Genomic DNA, 21738 nt, shown 5'->3' on the forward strand with positions numbered 1-21738 from the left:
TAGCTACCGCAAATGTTTGTGCATTCTAATAATTAGGAATTTGCATTCAGCAAATATTTAAATATAATATTTTCCACTTTTTATAACGCCCTTAATTAAAATATAGAAAACACCGTTTATGAAAACGGTTTTCTCTGAGTTTGGTCAAGGATTTATCGATACGTCATATCCTGGGGGGGGGGGGGGGGGGGGGGGGAGAATCTGCTTCGCTCTCCTGCCTCCCACTTTTCTTAGTATTGGAGTGAGGGAGAGGAAATTATCCTGGTCGAGGGTAGAAAGAAGTAAACTTTTTAACCATGTGGATTTATTAGGCTATTTCGTGACCGTGGACAATGCAAGTGGACCCACTCTCCTTTTAGACAACGGCAAGTGCTTTGTAAGTATTGTTTAAGATCTAGCTAGCTACAAGTGTTTGTCGTTGTTCGGAGACACAACAAGTGTATGTCGGAGCTTTCATCTGCTCCCACAGCATCATCACAAGGCTCGACCTGACTCACTTAGCAGGAGAACCTGTTGCTGTTTGGAACTCTATCCGCTGCACAAGTTTGTTACGGCTATATTTTGCTGTTCAATGTTAGCGGTTAGTTTATTGGTTACATTTTAAGCGTACATAACTGGCTAACTTGGATTGTTTCGTAGCTTGCTAGCTTTCTAGTTAGCTAACCAGCGACTAGCGAAAAGCTAGCCTAGCTAGCTTAAGCTAACAACTACCTACGTCGTTGTTTGTAACAACGTTAGGCAAGTGTGGCCGCTAATTATTGAACATTTGTGGCTGCTTTCTGAAGGTTACTTGGGTATCTAGCTTGTGCCATGTTAATAGATATTTCAGTCCATATGTTAGCTAACTAATAATACCAAGGGTAAGTTTTAGGTAGCTCAACATCTTAACAGATCTCTGCACAGTAACGTTTCTAAAATAAGGATATCTGAATGTAATTCAATAGATTTTACTGGTGATTTGTCTGACAATAACGTAGGCTTGTAACCCTGTCCTCCCCAGTGGTTACCCGCTAGTCTCGCACCATGCTGAGTTTCCTCCGCCGGACTCTGGGCCGGCGGTCCATCCGTAAGCACGCGGAGAAATCTCGCCTTCGAGAGGCACAGCGAGCCACCACACACATCCCTGCCGCAGGCGACGCCAAGTCCATCATCACCTGCCGAGTGTCGCTACTGGACGGAACGGATGTCAGTGTGGACTTACCGGTGAGTCAGACAAAGCAAAAAAAGACCGACTTAGAGACTAAACTCTTAGATATTTGTTTCAAATAGATCATGTAGAATGAGAACTGCAATACGTATGTGTGATCCACTCAGATCTTCAACAGTGCAGGGAGCAAGTGGTAGATCTAGGATTTATATTCTGGGATGAACAACAGGTCCTATCAGTGGTACAGGTCTCTATGATTAATAGAGCATTCAAAAGGAGCAGGACTATTTTGAAACTGGCAACTCCTGTCTCAGCTTACAGGGCTATGAGTCATTTGACATACTGAACGCGTGTTAGTGTGTGTGTGTGTGTGTGTTTGTGCTCCTGATCACCTGTAATACCATGATCCCTTCTTCTGGAACGCATTTGTCACATGTTGTATCATCTGAAGCCAAGTCAACAGAGAGGAGCCAAGAATCATAGATTAGAGAATGTCTTACGCTTTACACTTCCATGTTGATGCCATTTTTGTTTTGGTCATAGTAAAGCCAGAGAGCTGTTCACCATATCCTGCTAGTTAGTAGTAGGCCTACCTATGTGGTTCTGTCTTCTGACAGTCACCAGAGCATCACTAGTTGGTCTGTTGGAGCTATGGAGGATGACTTTGAAGGCTTGCAGGCAGCACTGCCACAAGAGACAGAATATGTCTTTGCAGAAATCTGGAAATGCCGACAAAGGAATACTGTTACATTCACCTCATAATGCCCTCATTGATTCTGCTGGTTTATAATTTACCATACATTCCAGCTGTCAGATGGGTAAAATTCCTGCTTGTCTGGTAATCTCATTTTCCCATATTCCTAGCATCCCCATCAGCGCGACCAGTTCAGCTAGTGCATGGCTTTTCTACTCAGGCGTTATGTTTTGTTTGAGAATTAAACAACCTCAGGGGGCTGTTATAGAACAGCCTATTTGGGAAGTTTGTTTTAGGCTCGTATGCTGGATGAATCTAGCACTTGTGGTAGTTGTAATCTCTATCTGTGACCTGACTGAAGTATCCTTTAATTATTGTGGGCAAGTTGTTCACATAGTACGGTTGATTAATGTAATGGATTCTTAGTAGTTAACTCAGAAGTGTCAGGCTTGCTTTAGAGGTGATTCTAAAGGCTCTAGTTATTCTGTATGATGGCTTAATTGATGCAGGCTTACCTCAATATGACCCTTGTTTTCCCATGGTGGCTTTTATGAGTGTAAGAGAGCAGAGCTGGCTTGCTTTGGTTGTTTAACCTGTCACTGTTGAAGCAAGGTCCTCCCCAAAATCTGGTCGAGAGAAACGAGGGCCTCAACAAAGTTTGGGTGTTAAGAAAAACAACCCTTGAGTGCTCAAGACGTCTAGTGTCTGGGCGTGTTTTATGACCCATGGCTGGATGGTTAATAAATGCTGGGTTTGGTATGTCTACTCCAATGGGGTTTCCTTGGGTTACCTCTCAAAAGCAGCAGACATCTCTCCACAGGCTGAGTACACAGCCCTATAACTTACCTCTATTGTGGAACAATACTGCCATACACGCATCTGTCTCCTTCCTCTCCTCTTTTTCTCCCTCCCTCCCTCTCTCCCTCCACTCAACTTTATAGGCTGAGATTTACATTAGGGAGGTGTACTTGGACCCCCCCTCCTCCTCGTTGAGACTGACTTGCATGCGTGGAGAAGTGGGTCTGAGGAATGTAGCAGTGCCTCAGAAGGCAGGCCGGGGCTGTTGGGCCGGCAGGCTGGAAACCTCTGGTGAACAATGCTGCAGGCAGGCCAGCGAGGCCCAGGGTGCACCGGAGCGCACAATGGCCCCTTTGTGTCCCCCTCTCCCAGGCCGTGGGGGCTCTTTGTCAGCTATGCCAACTAGCATGGGGCCTGCCTGAGTGTGCGGGTGAGGGCGAACACTGGGGGGGGGGGGGGGGGGGGGGCGTCCTGGGCCTAGCACTTGGCCTAAGTTAGGGTCTGCAATGTGTCTGGTAGGGTCAAAAGCTCCAACTGCTTACCTACCTCTCCTCACTGATTGGGAAATGTACTCTCCCATCCCAAGACCTAAGAGAACTCTTTTCAACTTTATTGTCAATTCTTCCAGTCTGAGGAGCCCCCTCTCCTAATTCAATCCTCACCACATCATCAGTTGTGTAGCTTTTACCGGGTGGAAAGTGCTAGCATGTGATGTGTCCACATTGCTAATTGATGTGTTCATTTATGAGGGTCATGGGGCTTTTGTACAGTGGTTGAGGGAAAAACGGGTTTCTTCAGAATGTCAATAGTGGTACAAAATCCTTCTGAGCATTCTTGGAAGTTCACGCCCAGTCAAACAAACGTATTAAAAGAAATAAAAAATAAAAAAAGGTTGCCAAATTGGATTCAGTAACTTAGCTGCTAGTTACTTTCTTAGTCCCCCAGGAGTCAGATGGCTTGAAACATGCTCACTCTCCAGGTCTATTGCACAGGGCATTTTCTCTTGTCGCTTTGATCTCTTACTGTGTCACCTTGAACACAAAAAGACTCCAGAGGGGAGGGACCTCCTACCGACCAACCACAGCATTTGTTATTGCTGTGCCTGACTGGGGAGGGGGTGTTTTGATAGGCTGTGGCCTGTGTGGACCGGTCATTATCCTAAGACAGCTATACAGCTCAGCACAGTTCTGTAGGCCGGGTCATGTGGCCTTTCCCGTCAACGCCGCTGTGCCGGGGCACTTTTCCCAAGTTACCATGGCGACCCTGTAGCGGTGCCTCGCGCTGTTTTGGAAGTTGGTTAAAATGTGCGTGTGTGTGTGTGTGTGTGTGTGTCTCCAGCCTACTGTTCTAGGCTGGGAGCAGAGCAGAGCAGAGACTGGTACTGGCTGTCAGACAGCAGAAACACTGGGTCAGGCCTGGATCAGTCTCATGTTCCCAGAAGGACTGGAGCTCTGACTGGGAACTTAAATGGCAATATGCCTGTTTTAAAGCCAGTCAAACCTGTCGTAGTCTATGATTCACTCACAGGTGCAATGTGTCATCATGTAAAATTTCCACATCCTGCTTGGGAAAGAACATGGCAAAATGTTAACCAGCCCAAATGATATACGTCTAATGAATAAACGGTATTCTCGACAGATGCCTATGTCTTTAAGATCTTTTCTGCAGTGCGGCCTCTTTTAATCAAATAATGTTTGTCCTCATCAGAAAAAAGCGAAAGGTGAGGAGCTGTTTGACCAGATTATGTACCACCTGGACATTGTGGAGAAGGACTACTTTGGCCTGCGCTTCATGGACTCAGCGCAAGTACCGGTAAGAAGAGACAAAAGCTTCTTTAGTGACCGACTGACTCGGTTTCCCTGCCGTCACACTCTCTGGGAGTCAGGTGGGCTTGCTGTCTAGTTAACCATTCACTTGACGACACACTGTGAGCTCCAGAAGACTGTGATGAACAAGTGATGATTTTCCGACCGTGGCGTTTGGCCACAGGGCTTGTGGGTAGTCATGGTCGGACTGGATGTTCCAAGTCCAGTTCTTTCCGGACAAACGTTGTTCCAAATCCCAGCTAGGACGAGCTGATATGGTAGGGAGGGAGGGAGGGAGGGAGGGAGGGAGGGAGGGAGGGAGGGAGGGAGGGAGGGAGGGAGGGAGGGAGGGAGGGAGGGAGGGAGGGAGGGAGGGAGGGAGGGAGGGAGGGAGGGAGGGAGGGAGGGAGGGAGGGAGGGAGGGAGGGAGGGAGGGAGGGAGGGGTGCAAAGAGGAATGTGGGGGAGAGAGGAGAGTGGCAGAGACCTTCCGTTCCTTCCAAGTAAACACACACACACACACACACACACACAACCACACACACACTCAACCACACACCCAGCCCTCCTCTCCTCCTCCTCCCCTGCCTGTCCCTCTTTATTGTTCACGCTTGACATACTCTGTACTTTCAGACAAGAGTTACAGCTGAAAACCCTCAATAGAAAATACCGCGTACTGTTTATTCAAGGCCTGTGTAGGTACTTTGGACTGTGTCTTTTATATTTGTCCAGTTGCGTTTCATAATGACCCTTACTGAAATAAAAGGTATTTGTAATGTGTTAACATAAGATAAATGCATGTTTATGCGTCTCTTTGCAGCATTGGCTTGACGTAACAAAAAGCATCAAAAAACAAGTGAAGAGTAAGTACCCTCATGGTTCCCATGACAATACGCACACATCCCATAACGTGCAGACCTGGTAACCAACCACTCCACCCTCATTCTGTGTGTCGCTTGTGTTCCGCTGTTCCACAGTCGGACCCCCCTACTGCCTTCACATGAGGGTCAAGTTCTACTCGTCAGAACCCAACAACCTGCATGAAGAGCTGACCAGGTGAGTTGGGATGGGATCTCATCTGGCCGGGGGAACAGCAGGGTCTGGTGCTGTGCTGGACTAGTGTTTGAACCACTTCCCACTCCTCTCTCGTTTCAGATACCTCTTTGTATTACAACTAAAGCAAGACATTCTCAGTGGCAAGTAAGTAGCCAGTGCTCCCCATGTCTTCCTTCCTGTGTGCGCACAGTGTTTGCTGTCCCCGCCATGTTGTACCTAATAGGTCTGTAGGTCGAACGCATAGCGACCTCCTCTATACCGCATATTCTTTATATCCATCCATCTATTATGTTCTCATCACAGATGTGAATGGTAGTAAGGAGCTTACAGGATTACTTATGGATGTAGGAATGATGCTGTTCACATGTGTTGTAAGTAGATTGTGCATTATTAGTATCAAATTTCACTGCAGTGGGATTAGTGTTGTATTGCACAGCAATCCAATAACACAGAGAGTGGATGGGATGCCTAGGCTGGGGGATTCAATCCAACCTGCAATGTGGTGATGAGCTTGTATTTACAAGGACTACCAGATGGCTTGTACAATATGCTGTCGTTGGTAAAAAGGTATATTGTAAGCACGTTACGCTAGTCGCTAACGTGAACAGTAATTGGTTAGAGCAACACGGATAACTGTCGCTCCTTTCCTGTCTAACTCAGGTTAGAGTGTCCCTTTGATACAGCGGTGGAATTGGCTGGATTTTCACTGCAAGGTATGTAATCATGTACCGTTTAAAAGGCTTTGTGTATTCTTTGCTTTACACGTCAGTTAACACGTTTTGATTGTGGGTATACACTTTCTCCGTTTATTTCATTTATTTCTTGGCCTTTTTACTCGCACCATAATCTCCCTTAGTCATGGACATGGTTTGTTCCAGTGTGAGACTGTGAATGGACACTCCAGGGTTGTATTGAATGGAGCTGGCTCACCTCACTGTCTCTACTCCCTCCCCTCTCTCCTTCTCCCCCTTTTCACTCTCTCTCTCTCCCTTCCTCTCTCTCTCCATCTCTCTAGCTCTCCCAGCTCCTCTGTAGGGTAAATGCCAACTCATTATAGCCCTGGCCTCTACAAAGGCCCCTAATCCTGCCATTCCTGCCTAGTTCCCCTTCACTTTCTCTCGTCAGTTTACTTTTCTTCATGTAATTCTCTCGCTCGAACATCTCTCCAAATCCAAAATGGAGGTGTGACTAATCCCCAGATGGAATTGTAATTATTCGACCAGGAGGGGACATCCTTATCTGCTATGTCACCTCTCCCATCGTCTGACCCCACCCCACCCACCTGACCCCTGTAACCTCTTTTCCGTTCATGGTCGAACGGCATTCCTAATCTCTCTCTTTCTCACTCCATCTCCCCCTCTCCCTCTCTCTCTCTCTCCCCCTCTATCTGATGACATACAGCTCTCGTTATCTCGCCTGCAGCCAGACAGGGTTATCTGCAGGTTGAATGGAAAGATTTGGTGATGAGCCCTGGGGGTTAATGTGTAGTATTCCTGCCCTGTGTTTCAGCTGAGCTGGGAGACTGCGACCCCTCAGAGCACGCTCTCGACCTGGTGTCGGAGTTCCGCTTCTCGCCAGAGCAGACGGAATCCATGGAGCTGGCCATCTTCAACTCCTGGAAGGAATGCAGGTACACATGGTGGAAACCCCCCCCCAAGACGAGCTCTCCATCAGCCAGTAAAACGGCCAGAATATGAGACGGCCTAGCCAGTGGACATGGACAATGTCAATCTGTATCACTATCAGATCTGAACTAATGTGAAGTCTCCACGGCTCAACACCGTAGGACGTCATGATGATGATGACAGGCAGGACAGTAGCTAGCCAGCGCGCCAGGAGTCCAGAAGGGCAGCCCTCAGTTTACGACATTCCTCCGAGTCATAAAAAAGGACTAATACAGTATATCCAAGTGCTGTCCAGAGAGGTTACCCTGAACTTGACTCTAAAACACAGACACACAGAGTGATAAATCTGCTCTCCTCTAAACTCAGAACACATGCTGTGGCTACATGCTGTAATAACTTCCTCCGGGTTGACAGTTCACCATCAGTCATTCCTCCTCCTAGCTGGTTTGGGTCTGTGCTGCGTGGGGGGGGGGGGGGTTAAGATTTGCTGAGGAATCAGTCCTGTCCCCGCCTGTGGAGGATATAGTATCCCCGCGTCACGAGAGATAACCTCTGTCTGTCCCTGTCACTTGCTCTCTGTTCATAACAGAGGTCAGATGCCGGCGCAGGCAGAGATCAACTACCTGAACAAAGCAAAGTGGCTGGAGATGTATGGAGTGGACATGCACATGGTTAAGGTGAGCAACACACACACACACACAGGCTAATGGTGTATTCTCCACTGCTGTTTCATTTCTGTCAGTGGTGAAGGTAAGTGTCAGCTGAGTGTGTGTGTGTGCGTGTGTCCTACCCCATTCACCAGGCACGAGATGGTAATGAGTACAGCCTAGGCCTAACCCCCACTGGAGTGCTGGTGTTTGAGGGAGAGACCAAGATCGGACTCTTCTTCTGGTGAGACCTCAACAGCCGCACTCCAAACCTCCTTTCAGCTGACATACTAACACCAAGGCTGTTATGGTACCACAGAACTTGCTCATTGAGGGTACATGCATTATGTATTTGTGTGTGTGCTTCCCAGGCCTAAGATCACTCGTCTGGACTTTAAGAAAAGCAAGCTGACCTTGGTGGTGGTAGAGGATGATGAACAGGTACAAGAAGCAGAAGAGGTAATTAATCAATTCCCGATGCACACACGCGCACACTTTCACAGGGAGTAACCAACTAGCACTCTGTCCTGAATCTCTGTCCTTCTTTCTCCAGTGTGCATTGAATCCCACATCCAGCTCCCCCTAACCCCAGTATGTAGGGCCCTGTGTATGAGTGGGCCAGTCCCAATCCCTTTAGATCCATGTTCTTCAACCCTGGTCCTCAGGGCCCACCGCCTTGCATTGTTTTCAATGTTTCCCTGCTCCAACACCCCTGATTCAAATGAATGGGTTGTCATCGAGCTTTGCAGAAGCCTGAGAATGACCCATCCATTCATTCATTTGAAAGGGGTATGTCGGAAGAGGGAAACGTGTAACCCACAGGACAGTGGGCCCCGAGGAGCAGGGTTGGAGAGCACTGCTGTAGAGGGAGGAGCGATCATGTGGCCCGGGAGCCTGGATCTCATTTGTCTACGCTCAGATCCTGCAGGAGCTTTGACCCCAGTTTCCATGTGGATCACTCTTGCATGTCTGTCTGCAGCATACGGTTTCTCTCTGCATCCACTGTTGTGACAGGGGGCCTCTGGTGGATTTCTGATCACCTGTTCAGATTCTCTGCGGTTTCCCCAGTCTCTCGTCATGAACAACATGTGACATCATGTCGGCTTGTGTCATGCTGTCGTGATGTCACCTCCGCACACCGTGCTTCTGTCCCCATGTTTCTATTCTGATGGCAGACACAGGGACAAAGAGTTTGTTCTCAGTCTCGACTTGTTTTGTCCTTCTACAGCGAGATAGCGTCTGCACATTGCCAGTCAACCTCGCATACTTTCACTGTTGCACTGGTAATACCAAGGCTTTGTATTGAAATGAAAATGAAACGGCCTTATTGCAAAGCATCGCTGCAGGCTCCACTAAGCTGGTTTTATAACTGTGTGTGTGTGTGTGCGCGTGTGTGCGCGTGTGTATGAGGTAGGTAGCGGGGCCTCTCTGGAATGTCTTTAGTTCCACCTGCAAGTCAACTGCTCTCATCTGCCTTCTCCAGTACAGTGTGTAAGCTCATTAGCAGCAGGAGAGGGAGAGAGTTAAAGACAGAGAGAGAGTGTGTGTGTGTACGTGTAGGTCTCTCATCCGTGTTTGTGTGTCTGTCCAGGAGGGACTGGGCTGCCTTTTCAGGTGAAGGCTGTGTGGGTGTGATGTGATGCTGACTGACTGGCTGGCTGGCTGGCTGACTGCTCCAGTCAGAGTTCCAGGAGCAGCTTTAGTCTCTCCCTCCCCCCGGCATGCGAGGCATCCACGGTTCTCAGCACCCCATAAAGCTGTCCAGCTGCTAATGTGCAAATAGAGCCCTGGCTAACAAGGCCCTGGCACTGACTCTGACACACTCACACCTCAATACATTAGGCTGTGTGTCTGTGTGTGTGTGTCTGTGTGTGTGTGTGTCTGTGTGTGTAGATGCTGGTGACTGGATGCCTGGTTTAATGTTGCAGAGTATTTCAGTAGCGTTCTAATCCCTTGTGGTTAGAAAGGAGAAGCCAGTTATAAATGTGTGTGTGTGTGTGTGTGTGTGTCAGTCTTGAGGGAGCCAGCCTGGTGCGAGTGGTCTGCAGCAGGTCAAGAGACAGGGATCTGTAGAGAGCTGCCTTTTAGCAGAACATTCCTGGACACTACAGGGCAGTTCAACACAAGGTGGTTCACTCGCTGGCCTTATCCAGACTCTTCTGGAACATGAGGTTAATGAGAGACTGGGAACTGCAGGGCGCCCACCATCTGTGTGTGTGTGTGTGCGCGCGTGTGGCTCTGTGTGTTCGCCCACAGCCTCCAAGGACTCCTGGAAAATGGGAAATGTATGAAAGTAAACAAGCCCATTCCACAGAAATCATGTACTGTCTGCCCCCACTTCGAAGGCCTGACTCCATTCACTGCATTTTTCTTCTTTCTGGTTCCATGTTGCAGCAGTGGATACTTACTAGAATCAATCTGACACTTATTTGTCCTTTTCTCTGTCTCTTCTCTCAATCTCCCTCTCTCTCCCTATCTCTTCCTCGCTGTCTCTCTCATGTGCCTCTCCTCCTCTCGGTCTCTCTCCTCCTTTGTCTCCCTGTCTCTCGGCCCCGCTCCTCCCCGTAGGGGAAGGAACAGGAGCACACGTTTGTGTTCCGCATGGACCATCCCAAGGCCTGCAAGCACCTGTGGAAGTGTGCCGTGGAGCACCACGCCTTCTTCCGGCTTCGCGGCCCCGTCCAGAAGGGCTCGGCGCGCTCCGGGTTCATCCGCATGGGCTCCCGCTTCCGCTACAGGTAATGTCCCCATCCCCTCTCGGGCCGACGCATGCTGGGTATACATGGGGACGTTTGACTGACTGACTGGCTCGTTGGCTGGCTGGCTGGCTCACTGACTGTCCTCTCTGCTCTAGTGGGAAGACGGAGTACCAGACCACCAAGGCTAGCAAGGCCCGACGGTCGGCCTCCTTCGAGAGGAGACCCAGTCGCCGGTACTCCAGAAGAACCATGCAGAATAGAGGTGAGTGGATACGTACGCACACACATACACACACACACACACACACACACACACACACAGGGAAGCATAGTGGATCCGATCAATATCCATTTTGCGTCAGTCCACATGTTTTACATGTTATATATTAGTTCTGAATCTGTGTCGTACTCTGTGATGGCACTCACGAGACAAGCCCACTGATGATTTCCATGTTCTGTTTTCTCTCACAGGCCACACCAAACCCCCAGAGTGAGTACTGAGGTGTTTTTCAGAGCACAGTGTTCCGTTGGATAGCACTAGAAAAGCCCACTGGTGGAATAATCTCTTCCTCAAGCTGTGTTTGAATCTCTCCTCTGTCGCTGGAGGAGAGTGTAAGACCTGACTCATGGGAGACAGATAAACATGACTCACCGGCACACAACAAATACACACACACACACACACACACACAATTGGATTTGTTTGCACACAGATTTCCGAGCGCGCGTGTCACTGTCAGGCTCTCTTCTGGCTGGTTTAGTATGTGTGCTGGGCTGGGCTAGGAGAGGATGAATCTGGTTATCTTCACACTTTGACACTCCCAGTTCAGACTGTACTGGACTCGGGTGACCTACCTTACCCTCCCTTTCTCTTGAATGTGGAACACACACACACACACACACACGCATTGCAACGAGATTGACCACCCTCCTCTCTTTCTCTCTCCCTCACCTTCCAGATCTTTCTCCTCTACGAATACTCACAACAATGGAGTCAGTGCCGGTAAAGACACTAAGGTAGGAAGGCTGTATGGGGTCCTATGCACATCCAGGTGTACTTTATTAAAGTGTGCTCAGGTTTACTCCAATGTTCACTTGAGGAGAAGGTGTTTATGAGGATAAGGTGTCTATATCCACGAGTGTCATCTGGTTCCCAGCCCCCACCTTTCACCCGAGGCGCCTGGTCGGCCACGGCCCCCCCCTCCGCCTGCGGCCCCGTGGAAATCGAAACCCTCCCCAGGAGCCCTGGCGGCAGCCAATCAGAGAAGAGGAGGTGAGCCGCTCCCTAATGCCATAAGAGTGTTAAGCTGCCTAATCTGGCCCTTCCTGCTGTCAGCCTGTCACTGGCCCAGCGGGGGCTGGACGTGGGACCGGCTACTGTGCTGGGGTGTGCTGTACTGTACCAGGCCTGGCCAGGGCGAGGGACTCTGTCCTGTCTTTCTGGGCCAGGGAGAAAACGATTTCCAGTTGCCTGGATGGCGTGGGATGGTCTTGGTGGTGGGGGGGGGGGGGGGTAGTGGGGGGGGTGGCAGTGTATGCATGTAGTTGTGTTTGGCTTAACTGGGAAAAGCCTAGGAAGGTGGTTGTCTGGTGGTGGGTATTAAGTGTGTATGTGTGTGTGTGTGTGTGCATGCCCCTTGGAATAGCAAACATGTGATGGGTCCGGGTGTTGTCAGCGTCTGCTTGGTCACTGTTGGTGCTGCTGCTGGTACATTCAGCCAGGCCTCTGCTGGGTTGGCAACAACAATCTCTCTCTCTCTCTCTCTCTCTCTCTCTCTCTCTCTCTCTCTCTCTCTCTCTCTCTCTCTCGCTCGCTCGCTCGCTCGCTCTCTCATCCCTCTATCCCTTTAGGATTACTTCGCCTTGAAGGGGGTCTCCCTTTGACTTCTTCACATATTAAAAATAAACAGTGGTTGCCTCGGAGCTGTTTGGATGTTTGTGTGCGTGTGTCTGCCCTTACTGTCTAATTAGAAGGGTTTCCATGTTTTCTTTTATAGAACTCACCTGCCGTTTTGAAACTCTTCCTTTTGTTCTAGTATGATGATGTACTGAAACCAAACTGACCTTGTCTGGAGGCAAGGTATGTACCCTTCGCCACTCGCCTCGCATAGTTTGCGCTTAAACCAATCAACCAAGCCCATTGGATGGGCCTGATTCTGGGGGAGGTGCTGGCTCTCATGCCTGTGGGGGAATCTCCTTCTCCGGTGGCTCTTTGTGCATTGCTTCTCCTTCGACTGCCTTACCCAATCAGCGTAGGAAGTGGTGACATGATTTGAGTGATGCGTTGATTCCAGAGCATCTCGGCTTTCGTAGATACTGTGGTGATCTTTTGGCCTTCTCCCAATCCCCTGTGACCTCTTGCATTGATCTACATTCTCTACTCGCCTCCCCTCAACTCCAAACATCTCACTCCCCTCAACACCAATCAGCTCACTCCCCTCAACACCAATCAGCTCACTCCCCTCAACACCAATCAGCTCACTCCCCTCAACACCAATCAGCTCACTCCTCTACCAAGAGGGACATTCTCCCTTCTCATACAGAACATGGACAGAAAAGACTTCTTCTGACTGACCCACTAGTTGCAGAACTCCGCAGCCCTCAGAGCTGCCTCAGATAAGCTAAGTCTTACCACAGCAGTATCTCCAAAACAGATGTAATATGTCAGCTATAAAATCTGAGGTTTTAAAGCTAAAGACACCACCAGGGTAGGCTCCAGAGATTCAGATCCCCTTCTTAGCCGAGGAAAAGCGTTCTTTTACGACCTAGCCCACGCCGCTAAGACTCCTTCTGATGGCAAAGCTTTAGCCGGCTAAGACCTCCACTGATGAGAAGATCTAGCTGCCGACCAGATGAGCACCAGCGGAGCTTTGACGCTCCCCCCGAGCCGTGGAGACTAGGGCCTGTTGCACAGGGAGGAGAGGAATGTGGCCCAGCTAGCATGATGGATGAGCTGTGGGTGAAGCCGGATTTGTTCGTGTTCATAGGGCCCTGGTAGTCAGCCCCCTGTTGCGTCATCCTGGACCCGGATCTTACCAGCCATGATAGAAACGCAGTACTAGATCTGAAATTCAACTATGCTGATGCAAAGGAGAGACGTGTCCGTATGCATACACACAGACAGGACACGAGTGTAGGTGGTACCCAACAGCCCTTTTCCTGCTCTCCTTGATTCTGCACGCCTCTTGCCCTCTTCCCCCCCCCCCCCCTCCTTTTTACTACTTTTTATTTCACTTCTTCCATGGCTTTCTTTTTTGGTTTTCTCTTTCTGTTTCTATCCCTTTTCACAGTCTGTCTCTAGCGTCGTTATCTGCTCCACTTTTGCTCCCTCCGTGGCTCTGCATTCCTCCTATCTGTTAACGCCCCACCCCACTCTCTCTCTCCCTCTCCACCCATCCCCTCTCCCTCTCATCCACACTTCGTCCTCAGGTCTCTTTTTTCCCAGCACCACACTATTGCCCCCCCCCCCCCCCAGCCCTCCCACTGTTACTTTCACTGGACTCGGCAGGACCACGCCCCCCCCTACTCTATCTCCCACCTCACCCAGGCTGGACACTTTTACACGGGGTGAGAGACAAACCCTGCTGCTGCCTCCCCACCACGGCAGCACCCCTCTGCCCCACCCCTCCACGATGCTTCACCCATAGTGAAACTGCCCAGAGCCCCTCCACCCCCCCTTCCTCCTCCTCAGTGAAACTGCCCAGAGATGGTATCTGTGTTTGGGGCGCCAGGACAATAAGCAGCCTGTTGACTGGAGCCAGGAGGAGGATGGAATCCTGCAGTCCCGCTCCTCAGATATATTAGTGGAGGAAGGCCCCTCTTAATCCCTGGACTGGCTGTTAGTTATCCACTCACATCACCTCTAAGCTCACGACTGTTAATGTCTCCAATTATTATTATTATTATTTCAAATCCCATCTGTCATTTTGAATGTACTTTATTTAATGATTGGATTGAACCACGTTTTTTGTGATTATTTTTAGTAAGTATCTATTTTGATTGATTTTTTGGTGTGGATATGCACATTATATCCAGGCTGACCAGTATCGACGGAGATCAGAAGAGCTTACTTTAATAATTGAATTGCAATGTTTTATCTATGTTATTTCTTGATTGACACTACAGCACAGCTCTACTAATGTTACTGCTTTTATTAGCCTCCTGTTTACATTATTATGTTCAGACCCAACTAAAGGAAAGCAATAAAGAAAAACCCTAACTCCAGCATTATGCTTTTTCACGCAGCATGTGCGCATTTCTACAGTAGGCATGGTGTGTGTGTGTGTGTGTGTGTGTGTGTGTGTGAGTTCCATACTTCACACAGGGGTCCCCTAGGGAGTATTTATTACCTCCACAAGCATCTTCTTCACCTCTGGGGCATTTCCTGTGAAAACTGAAACCAGTTGTGTTGGAGCCTCTTTCAGACCCTGGTCTAATCTCACTGCAGTCACGTACGGAATGTGACTCCCTCCTCCTCCCCTTCACCCTTTCCCTCCCAAAGTTCAGAGGAGGAGGGTGTGCATGTGTGTGTCTTGGTGGGGGAGGGCTGGGGGGTGGGGGAGGGATTGTGGAAGGGTGTACTGCGAGTGTAAAGGGCGTGTACTCTGCGTGCGTTAATGAGTAGTGTATGTGTGTGTTTGGGTGGATGGGTGGGTAATCTCCATTGTTGTCTCTCCCTGCCCTCCGACCTCAGGGTGTGTGGACTAGACCAGGGCTTATTGGACGTGGCTTATGTTCTTTGTGATGGGAGTGTCAGATCTGTCTGCCCGCAGGCAGCATGTGTTAACTCATCTCATCTTTCACCATGACTTCAGGCTGCTGCTGCTGTGTGACCCTGCTGTGTCAGGCACAGAGACAGACAGACAGACAGACAGACAGAGAGACAGAGAGAGAGACAGACAGTCAGGGAGAGAGACAGTCAGACAGGGAGACAAGTCAGTCAGGGAGAGAGACAGGGAGACAAGTCAGTCAGGCGGAGAGACATCCTGCCAGACAGAGAGACAGCTAGCCAGAGAGATTGTTGAAAATTGGTTTCAGATCAAAGATAAAAGCCACCAATGTCATTCTAACACAGCAGGCTTACATGCGTTAGCCTGTCTCATCGATGATGTGGACATTCTGGTAAGTTCCGGTCCCCCATCGTTTGAATCAGCCTATTGTCTGATGCTCACTTCACTTCTTCGCTCTGGTCTCAGTATCTCCCCCACTTATCTCCCTCCCCCTTCGTCTTCCCTTCTCTCTCCTTTCTGAATCCAGCGTGCCCCTTGTGGCCGATCTGTTGGAGACCTGCATCGATGATGTCATCCGGACACCTGTTCCCATAGCGACATCAGGCCTGCCAGAGGAGGCGGGTCCCAGTGCAGCTCACTCCGCCTCCAGTGTGGCCGCAGATGACAGCCTCTCTCTCACTGGTGATGTTTCTGAAGTGGCTGCTTCTGTCAACACACACACACACACACTTGGCCTTTAGCCTTTTAGGGAAACGCCTAACTACAAAGTGTTTCGTAACAAAATGTGATACAAATCAAATGATGCCATCGTTCAACGTTCCCAGTGAGCTTCCCCTGGGTTCGCGTGTCCATGTGTCCCAAGGCGTTTGGGTGCTGGTTGCCGTGACAGCGGAGGTCCGGGTGAATGATGGTTGACTGTGTTCCCCGCAGAAGCAGCGGCCCGTCTGAAGCAGCTGGAGCTGGAGTCGGGGCAGGGCCCAGGACCCACCAGGACCAACATCAACATCAACATGAACATGAACAACCAGGTCAGAACCAGCTGACGTCTGGGCGGGGTCAGGGGGGCGATGGGGGAGAGGGAGGACTGGGGCTGGAGGAAGTGAGACTGTGTGCGGGCAGGGATGGAACGACTTGGTTCTAGTGAGGTATGAGATGCTGTCAAGTGTGTGAGGGGAGTAGTAGAGGCTTGGCTTCTCCGAAGAACATTCCGTGCGCGAGGCTCCCCCCTCCGTGGGAGTCCCAGAGAGGAGAGACTCCAGCCTGCTGCTTATCCCACCATCTCTGCCAGGCCATCCTGTTGATCCTACTACAGGGAGGGCAGGGGGAGAGGCCACTGGGAAGGGACCGCGTTTCCTCTGCGGGTGATGGACGATGCCGCCCCTAACTGTCCCCCCCCTGTTTGTTTCTCCATCTGCACGTGCGTCCAGGAGGATGTGGTGAAGCTGACCGAGAAGTGTCTGAACAGCGTGGGCAGCAGCCCGCAGCTTGCTCCACTGCGCCCCCCGGAGGACCTGAAAAGCAACATCCTCAAGGCCCAGGCGGAGGCCGCTCTCAAGGTACAGCACGGCCGCCGGCCGGGGGGGGGTTGCACGGTCCTCCCGGTGCTGAGCCCCACGTCCCCGTGTCTGCCGCTGACCCGGCGCATGTTCCCTCTCCCTGCACAGGGCGCCGTGGAGGAGCACGCCGTGATGGGAGACAAGAACTGCAACATGCAGGAGGCTGCTGCCAGGTGAGCAGACGTCACACACACACACACACAGTCTGATTCCATGAAGGATGCAGTTGAAAACACACATCCACCAGGGAACCCCATGAAAAGTGCTGGTAAGTGTACGGTTGAAGAGTCATAATGTTAGGCTCCTGACAAATGAACACACGTCCTTACGATAACCAGCAAGGTTGGCGGGTCTTTTTTCTCTCTCCAAGGCTCTTAGTCATCCTGCATTCAGCACTCCCGGCCTATCACAACCCTCCTTCCCAAGTTGATTATCCACTTGAATATTCATCAAGGGGCTTTGAATAATTCTTATATGACATTACCCACTGAATCATAGGCTTGTGAGATTCAGGGAAAAACCCAATTAGTTCTACTGTATGTTCTACTTGGCTTAGCTAAGAGGGAATATTCAAGTGTTACTACTAATTGCCCTTCCTCTGTGTGAAGGTTAGGGATCCAACCAAAGTTCCTCATAAAAGCCATTTCAAGTCTGGTTGGTTATCATAGAGGGGCAGGAATGTGGTTCGAGTCGGGCTCCAGCTTAGCTCCTCAGCGGCACCCTCAAGTCCCCGAGTCAGAAAGTGGAGCCGTTTGCGGTGCCGTTTGCTGGGCTGTGTTCCTCCTGCGGGCCTGCCCACATGCCTCCTGCTGCTCCCCTGTCTCCAGGCTGAAGGTGCGCAGCGGACGCATGGGCAGCAACTCCTCTCTCTCTCTGGGCGGGCGAGCTGAACGCCAGGAGTCATGGGACCTCCTCAAACCTACTCTCATCTCTGCTGGGCCTAGGTAATGGGGGCTGTGTGTGTGTGTGTGTGTGTGTGTGTGTCCGTGCTTGCGTGTGTGTCTGTGGATTATGGTGACTCCTGGGAGGAGTGTGTCTGAGAAGGAGGTTGTGGACTAACGGGACGGCCCGGGATGCCTTCGCCCTAATCTCCCCTCACCCACACACTTGGGACAGAAAGATACAGAACAGTAAACGCAAACTGTAGCTTTGGCCCTCGGAAATCAGGTTGCAATTGAACAGTGCCAGCTCAGTTGAACAAGAGGAGAGGAGGCATGAGAGAGGAAGGGAGGGAGGGAAGGAAGGAGGGAGGGAGAGAGGTAGAAACGTGGGGAAGCCCAGATTAAAGGGGCCACCTGTCTCTTCCTCGCTCCGTGAGCCGGCCTCCATACTAGGGAGCAGGAGCAGGCCATGGTCCTATTGTATAAGCTCCTCTTTAGGGTTCAACTGTATTCATGTGGGGAGGTAATGCATGGCACAGGTTTTTTTACCGTAAAGACAGACATTGTTTTCACATAGCTCTCTGCTGCCACCTGGTGGATAACTGGAAATGTTTTGAGCTGTCACATGCTGTCTCTAGATCTGCCTAGATACATGTTCTGTGCGTCCAGGTTCTCTCTTGTGACTCTGCAGCTTACCTTGGTCGTCAGCGGGATCAAGAAGCCATAGGCTCAAGAATATTTGTTTAGGACTCCACTGACGTCATGAAACGAAAGCCTATGCAGCTCACACCATTCCTTAAACTGTATTATTGTGTGTGTGTGTGTGTGTATATACGTATATGTATATGTGTATGTATGTATGTATGTGTTACATGCATTCAATGTGATGTTTCAATCCTCAGTGAAGAAATGCTGGCGGAGGATCTGATGCCGTCCCTACCCATAATTCCTTCTGAGACCACTAACGATGGCCTAGTTGCCAAGGTAATCGATTCGGTCCTATGTCCCTTTACTGCTTGCACTGCGATAGTGGCATCACTGCTCAGGCTTACATTTGCATTCCCACTCTCCATTTCTGGATTTGTAACCTGGATTCTGGCTGTGCAGGCTAAAGCAGAGGACCAGGATCAGGCCAGCGTCCCTCTGACTGAAAACCTGATAGACTTCACAGACCTCACCCCAGTAGTAAGTCTCGAGAGCAGCTCCCGGCTCTGCCTGTACAAGCAGGGGAATGTGGGCCGTGGCGAAGGGCGTCTCAGTGTTAAAGCTGCTGCGGCGTTTTGTGTTGCAGCTCCCCCCGGTCCAGCCCAAGCCTGTGATCACGACACCTCGCTGGATCGTTCCCACGGCAGCAGTGAGTGTTCCCTGTGCCGTCTGTCTGTGTGTTCATCCTCTTAGAGTTCCGGGGAACACCCCGTGTCTCCGGTAGCCTGCGCTTCACCGCTGTTTTCTAGCAAATAAAACAATGGATGCCAAGTTGTGGGGTCTCTCTCTCTCTCCTTCTGGATCTCATAGTGTCATGTATGAGGCCCCAGGGTTTCCCCCCCTGCAGAACCCTCCAGTGTAGCCCCTCCGCCTCCGATCACTAGGCAGCAGGCTAGTAGAGACTGACCGCACCCTCCTTGTCCCCTACTCTTAACGCAGCCCGCCGGTGTCTTTACTAACGGCCTCCTCGACCTTGACCCCCCCGCCAAGGTCACGGCTCCTCTGCAGCCCGATGGAGGGGTGCTGGCCGGCCCCCCTCAACTCTCTCTGACACACAATGTGATCGCCACCAGGTAAACCCTCAGCTCGCTCCTGTCGTCCCCCCCCTCCCCCCTCTATCTCTGCCTCATTCTGAAGCTCCTGCTTTCAAGTGCTTGATCCCTGAACCCAGAAGCCACTCTCTTTCCGTAGATGCTGATATAGAGCTTGACAGACTGAACTCGGTTGAAAACAATTCTTAAGTTGTGTTCCAAGGGCTCCGACTGGTTAGGAAACGGTAACATGTGAGCGTGTTTGGGATCTGATCGTGTGTGTGTCCCCCCCTCCTGCAGCGTTGTGGGCCAGCAGCCGTCTACGGAGGAGGGACACAAGCCCAAGGGTCTGCTGACCACTGAGCTCTGAGAAGGGGCCTGTGGAGCCTCAAGCCCCTCCGGTCCTCCAGCCTTCTCTGGAGCTCCCTGACCAGCTGTCAGATTGGACATCCTCCACTTACTACATTCCTATACTGGATAATAGGTTTTTCGTCACTTTTTTTTTTTTTTGGGGGGGGGGGGTCATTTTAGTTATTTGTTGTTTTTACCTCCTTGATTAAGCGTCACTGGTACTTTTTGCAAGCGTTGTTTGAAACACGGTGACGCACACCTCTCATGAAGAGGAGGGGGAGACCGTGTGGGACCCTGCCTGGACGAGGACCCTGCCTGGTCCATGCAGACACTGAGACCTCCTGGCTCATGGCTGTACACTCCCCCCCCTCCTCTCCGCTAACTAGACAGGTACCTGTCCACTCTCACAGACGGGGGGCCAAGTCTGGCCTGTCAGCCGGCCTGTCTGAACCCACTGGATCAAAGAGCTCTGTCTCTGTAATGCAGCAAACCACTGGATTAACTCTGGAGTGCTGGAACTGGACTTGTGTCGGATTGATTATTACTACTGTCTTCTGACATGTTAGTCTGTTTTTATTTTGTCCTGTTATTTTAAATCCAATATTCTTTTTTTTATTTTGCTTTTACTGAGTCGAGCACCAGCATCACCAAGTATCAAACACCAGCATTCCATTTTAGATTATCATCTGACCCTATGCTGTATTCTGAAGAAGATTTATGGCTCAGATTATGAGGATGATGAGGGCAAAATGTAGCATGGAAGCACGAGTTGACCCTATGAACATGTCATAGTCGAACATGTACGTATAGTGTATTCACGTATGAAAACAAACTGGTTTCTCCCTGCCTTATCTAGACGAATGTGTGATCAATCTGATAGACAATGCTGAAATCTACAATGCTACACTATCCAAGGAAAAACCACTACTTGACGTTTGTTTGTCGGCCTGAGCTGTTTTTCTTTGTGGCGCTTCGTCGCGCTACGTACCCAGGGGGCTCCCCGCGAGCAGCCCACTTGATATGTTGTCTTCACACTGTCAGCCAGGTTCAAGAATCAATGAGAGCCGAAAGGTCACAACCCTGTTTTGCCTTTAGTCATGTAAATTGACAGGCACTTCCTTTGTTGTCTCACACTAACTCACTTATATCTGTCACATTCAGAACTCGTCACAGTTCTGTGATTCACATTTTACCATCTCATTTTGAGGTATGGTTTAGATATCATTAAATTAGTTTAATTCTTGCTGCCTCTTCTAGAAATGACTGGGCAGGGAAGACGCAGTTATGGCAGATGTGAAGAGAACAGAATGCTAAATGTTCTCAATGGAAATGTGTTCTGAAAATAAATACTGCTGATTAACTGCTTAAGATGGAGAGAATTTGAGTTTCACATGCTTTTTGGTCATATCTCTGCAATTATTCAAGTCTTTAGATCTTTGTATACTTTAAATAACCCACACAGTTCCAGTATTCTTTCTTTTTTTACTCACTGAATGGATTATATAAACTGAATTGCCTGGCAAGAACATTGTTTGTCATTATCTCAAAGTATACTGTGTATCTGCATTACAAATGTATAGGTAGTGACTGACCAATGTGAGTGATACTGTTGCAAACAACCTAAATCTAAAATGAGGTTTTCCTAGTCTAACCATAACACATGCAAGTACGTACGTAACACAAGTAAGTGCAATTTTGCGTTAGCTCTCAAAGGTTTAATTTATTCCTCTTTTTTGTAAGAGCACCCTTATTCATCCTGTGTATTTAAAAGTACTGTAGATGGCAGCACCGCTGTAGTTGTCAGAACACTGATTTGTATCATGTATGTACTGATCAATACTTTTGAAGGATGTGTAGTAAACCAGTAGCAATTTTGTACAACGTAGTAAATTCTCCAAATAAAAAAAAAAGGTATTTTAAAAGAACAAGTTTAATTCAATTTGTTTTGGTTTTTGTAACATTTTGATTTTAAGCAATTGTTTTTGTAGTAAGCCATATATGCCCTTCTCCCTGG

At 49.7% G+C, this 21738-nt stretch overlaps 1 protein-coding gene across 4 annotated transcripts; it reads left to right on the forward strand.

Moving 5' to 3' along the window:
* Positions 1-209: 209 nt before the first annotated feature.
* Positions 210-21658, forward strand: epb41l5 (erythrocyte membrane protein band 4.1 like 5). Of its 4 annotated transcripts, none has more exons than XM_084688989.1 (26): positions 210-376; positions 1001-1203; positions 4347-4451; positions 5264-5306; positions 5421-5499; positions 5599-5643; positions 6160-6212; positions 7009-7129; positions 7714-7801; positions 7927-8015; positions 8143-8230; positions 10340-10509; positions 10626-10732; positions 10942-10960; positions 11430-11487; positions 11628-11743; positions 15727-15881; positions 16134-16228; positions 16628-16756; positions 16865-16929; positions 17584-17700; positions 18540-18621; positions 18745-18822; positions 18929-18991; positions 19282-19415; positions 19674-21658. In XM_084688989.1, the coding sequence occupies exons 2-26, from the start codon at positions 1024-1026 to the stop codon at positions 19741-19743; spliced, it is 2349 nt and encodes a 782-aa protein (XP_084545115.1). In that variant the 5' UTR covers positions 210-376; positions 1001-1023; the 3' UTR covers positions 19744-21658. The 4 variants fall into 4 exon arrangements, with proteins under 4 accessions (XP_084545115.1, XP_084545116.1, XP_084545117.1 ...); XM_084688990.1 differs by having other exon boundaries at positions 16137-16228; XM_084688988.1 differs by having other exon boundaries at positions 211-376; positions 16131-16228.
* The last annotated feature ends 80 nt before the right edge of the window (positions 21659-21738 follow it).

The sequence above is a fragment of the Hypomesus nipponensis genome, chromosome 23 (assembly GCF_054491055.1).
Source record: "Hypomesus nipponensis isolate SF chromosome 23, ASM5449105v1, whole genome shotgun sequence".
Lineage (NCBI taxonomy): Eukaryota > Metazoa > Chordata > Actinopteri > Osmeriformes > Osmeridae > Hypomesus > Hypomesus nipponensis.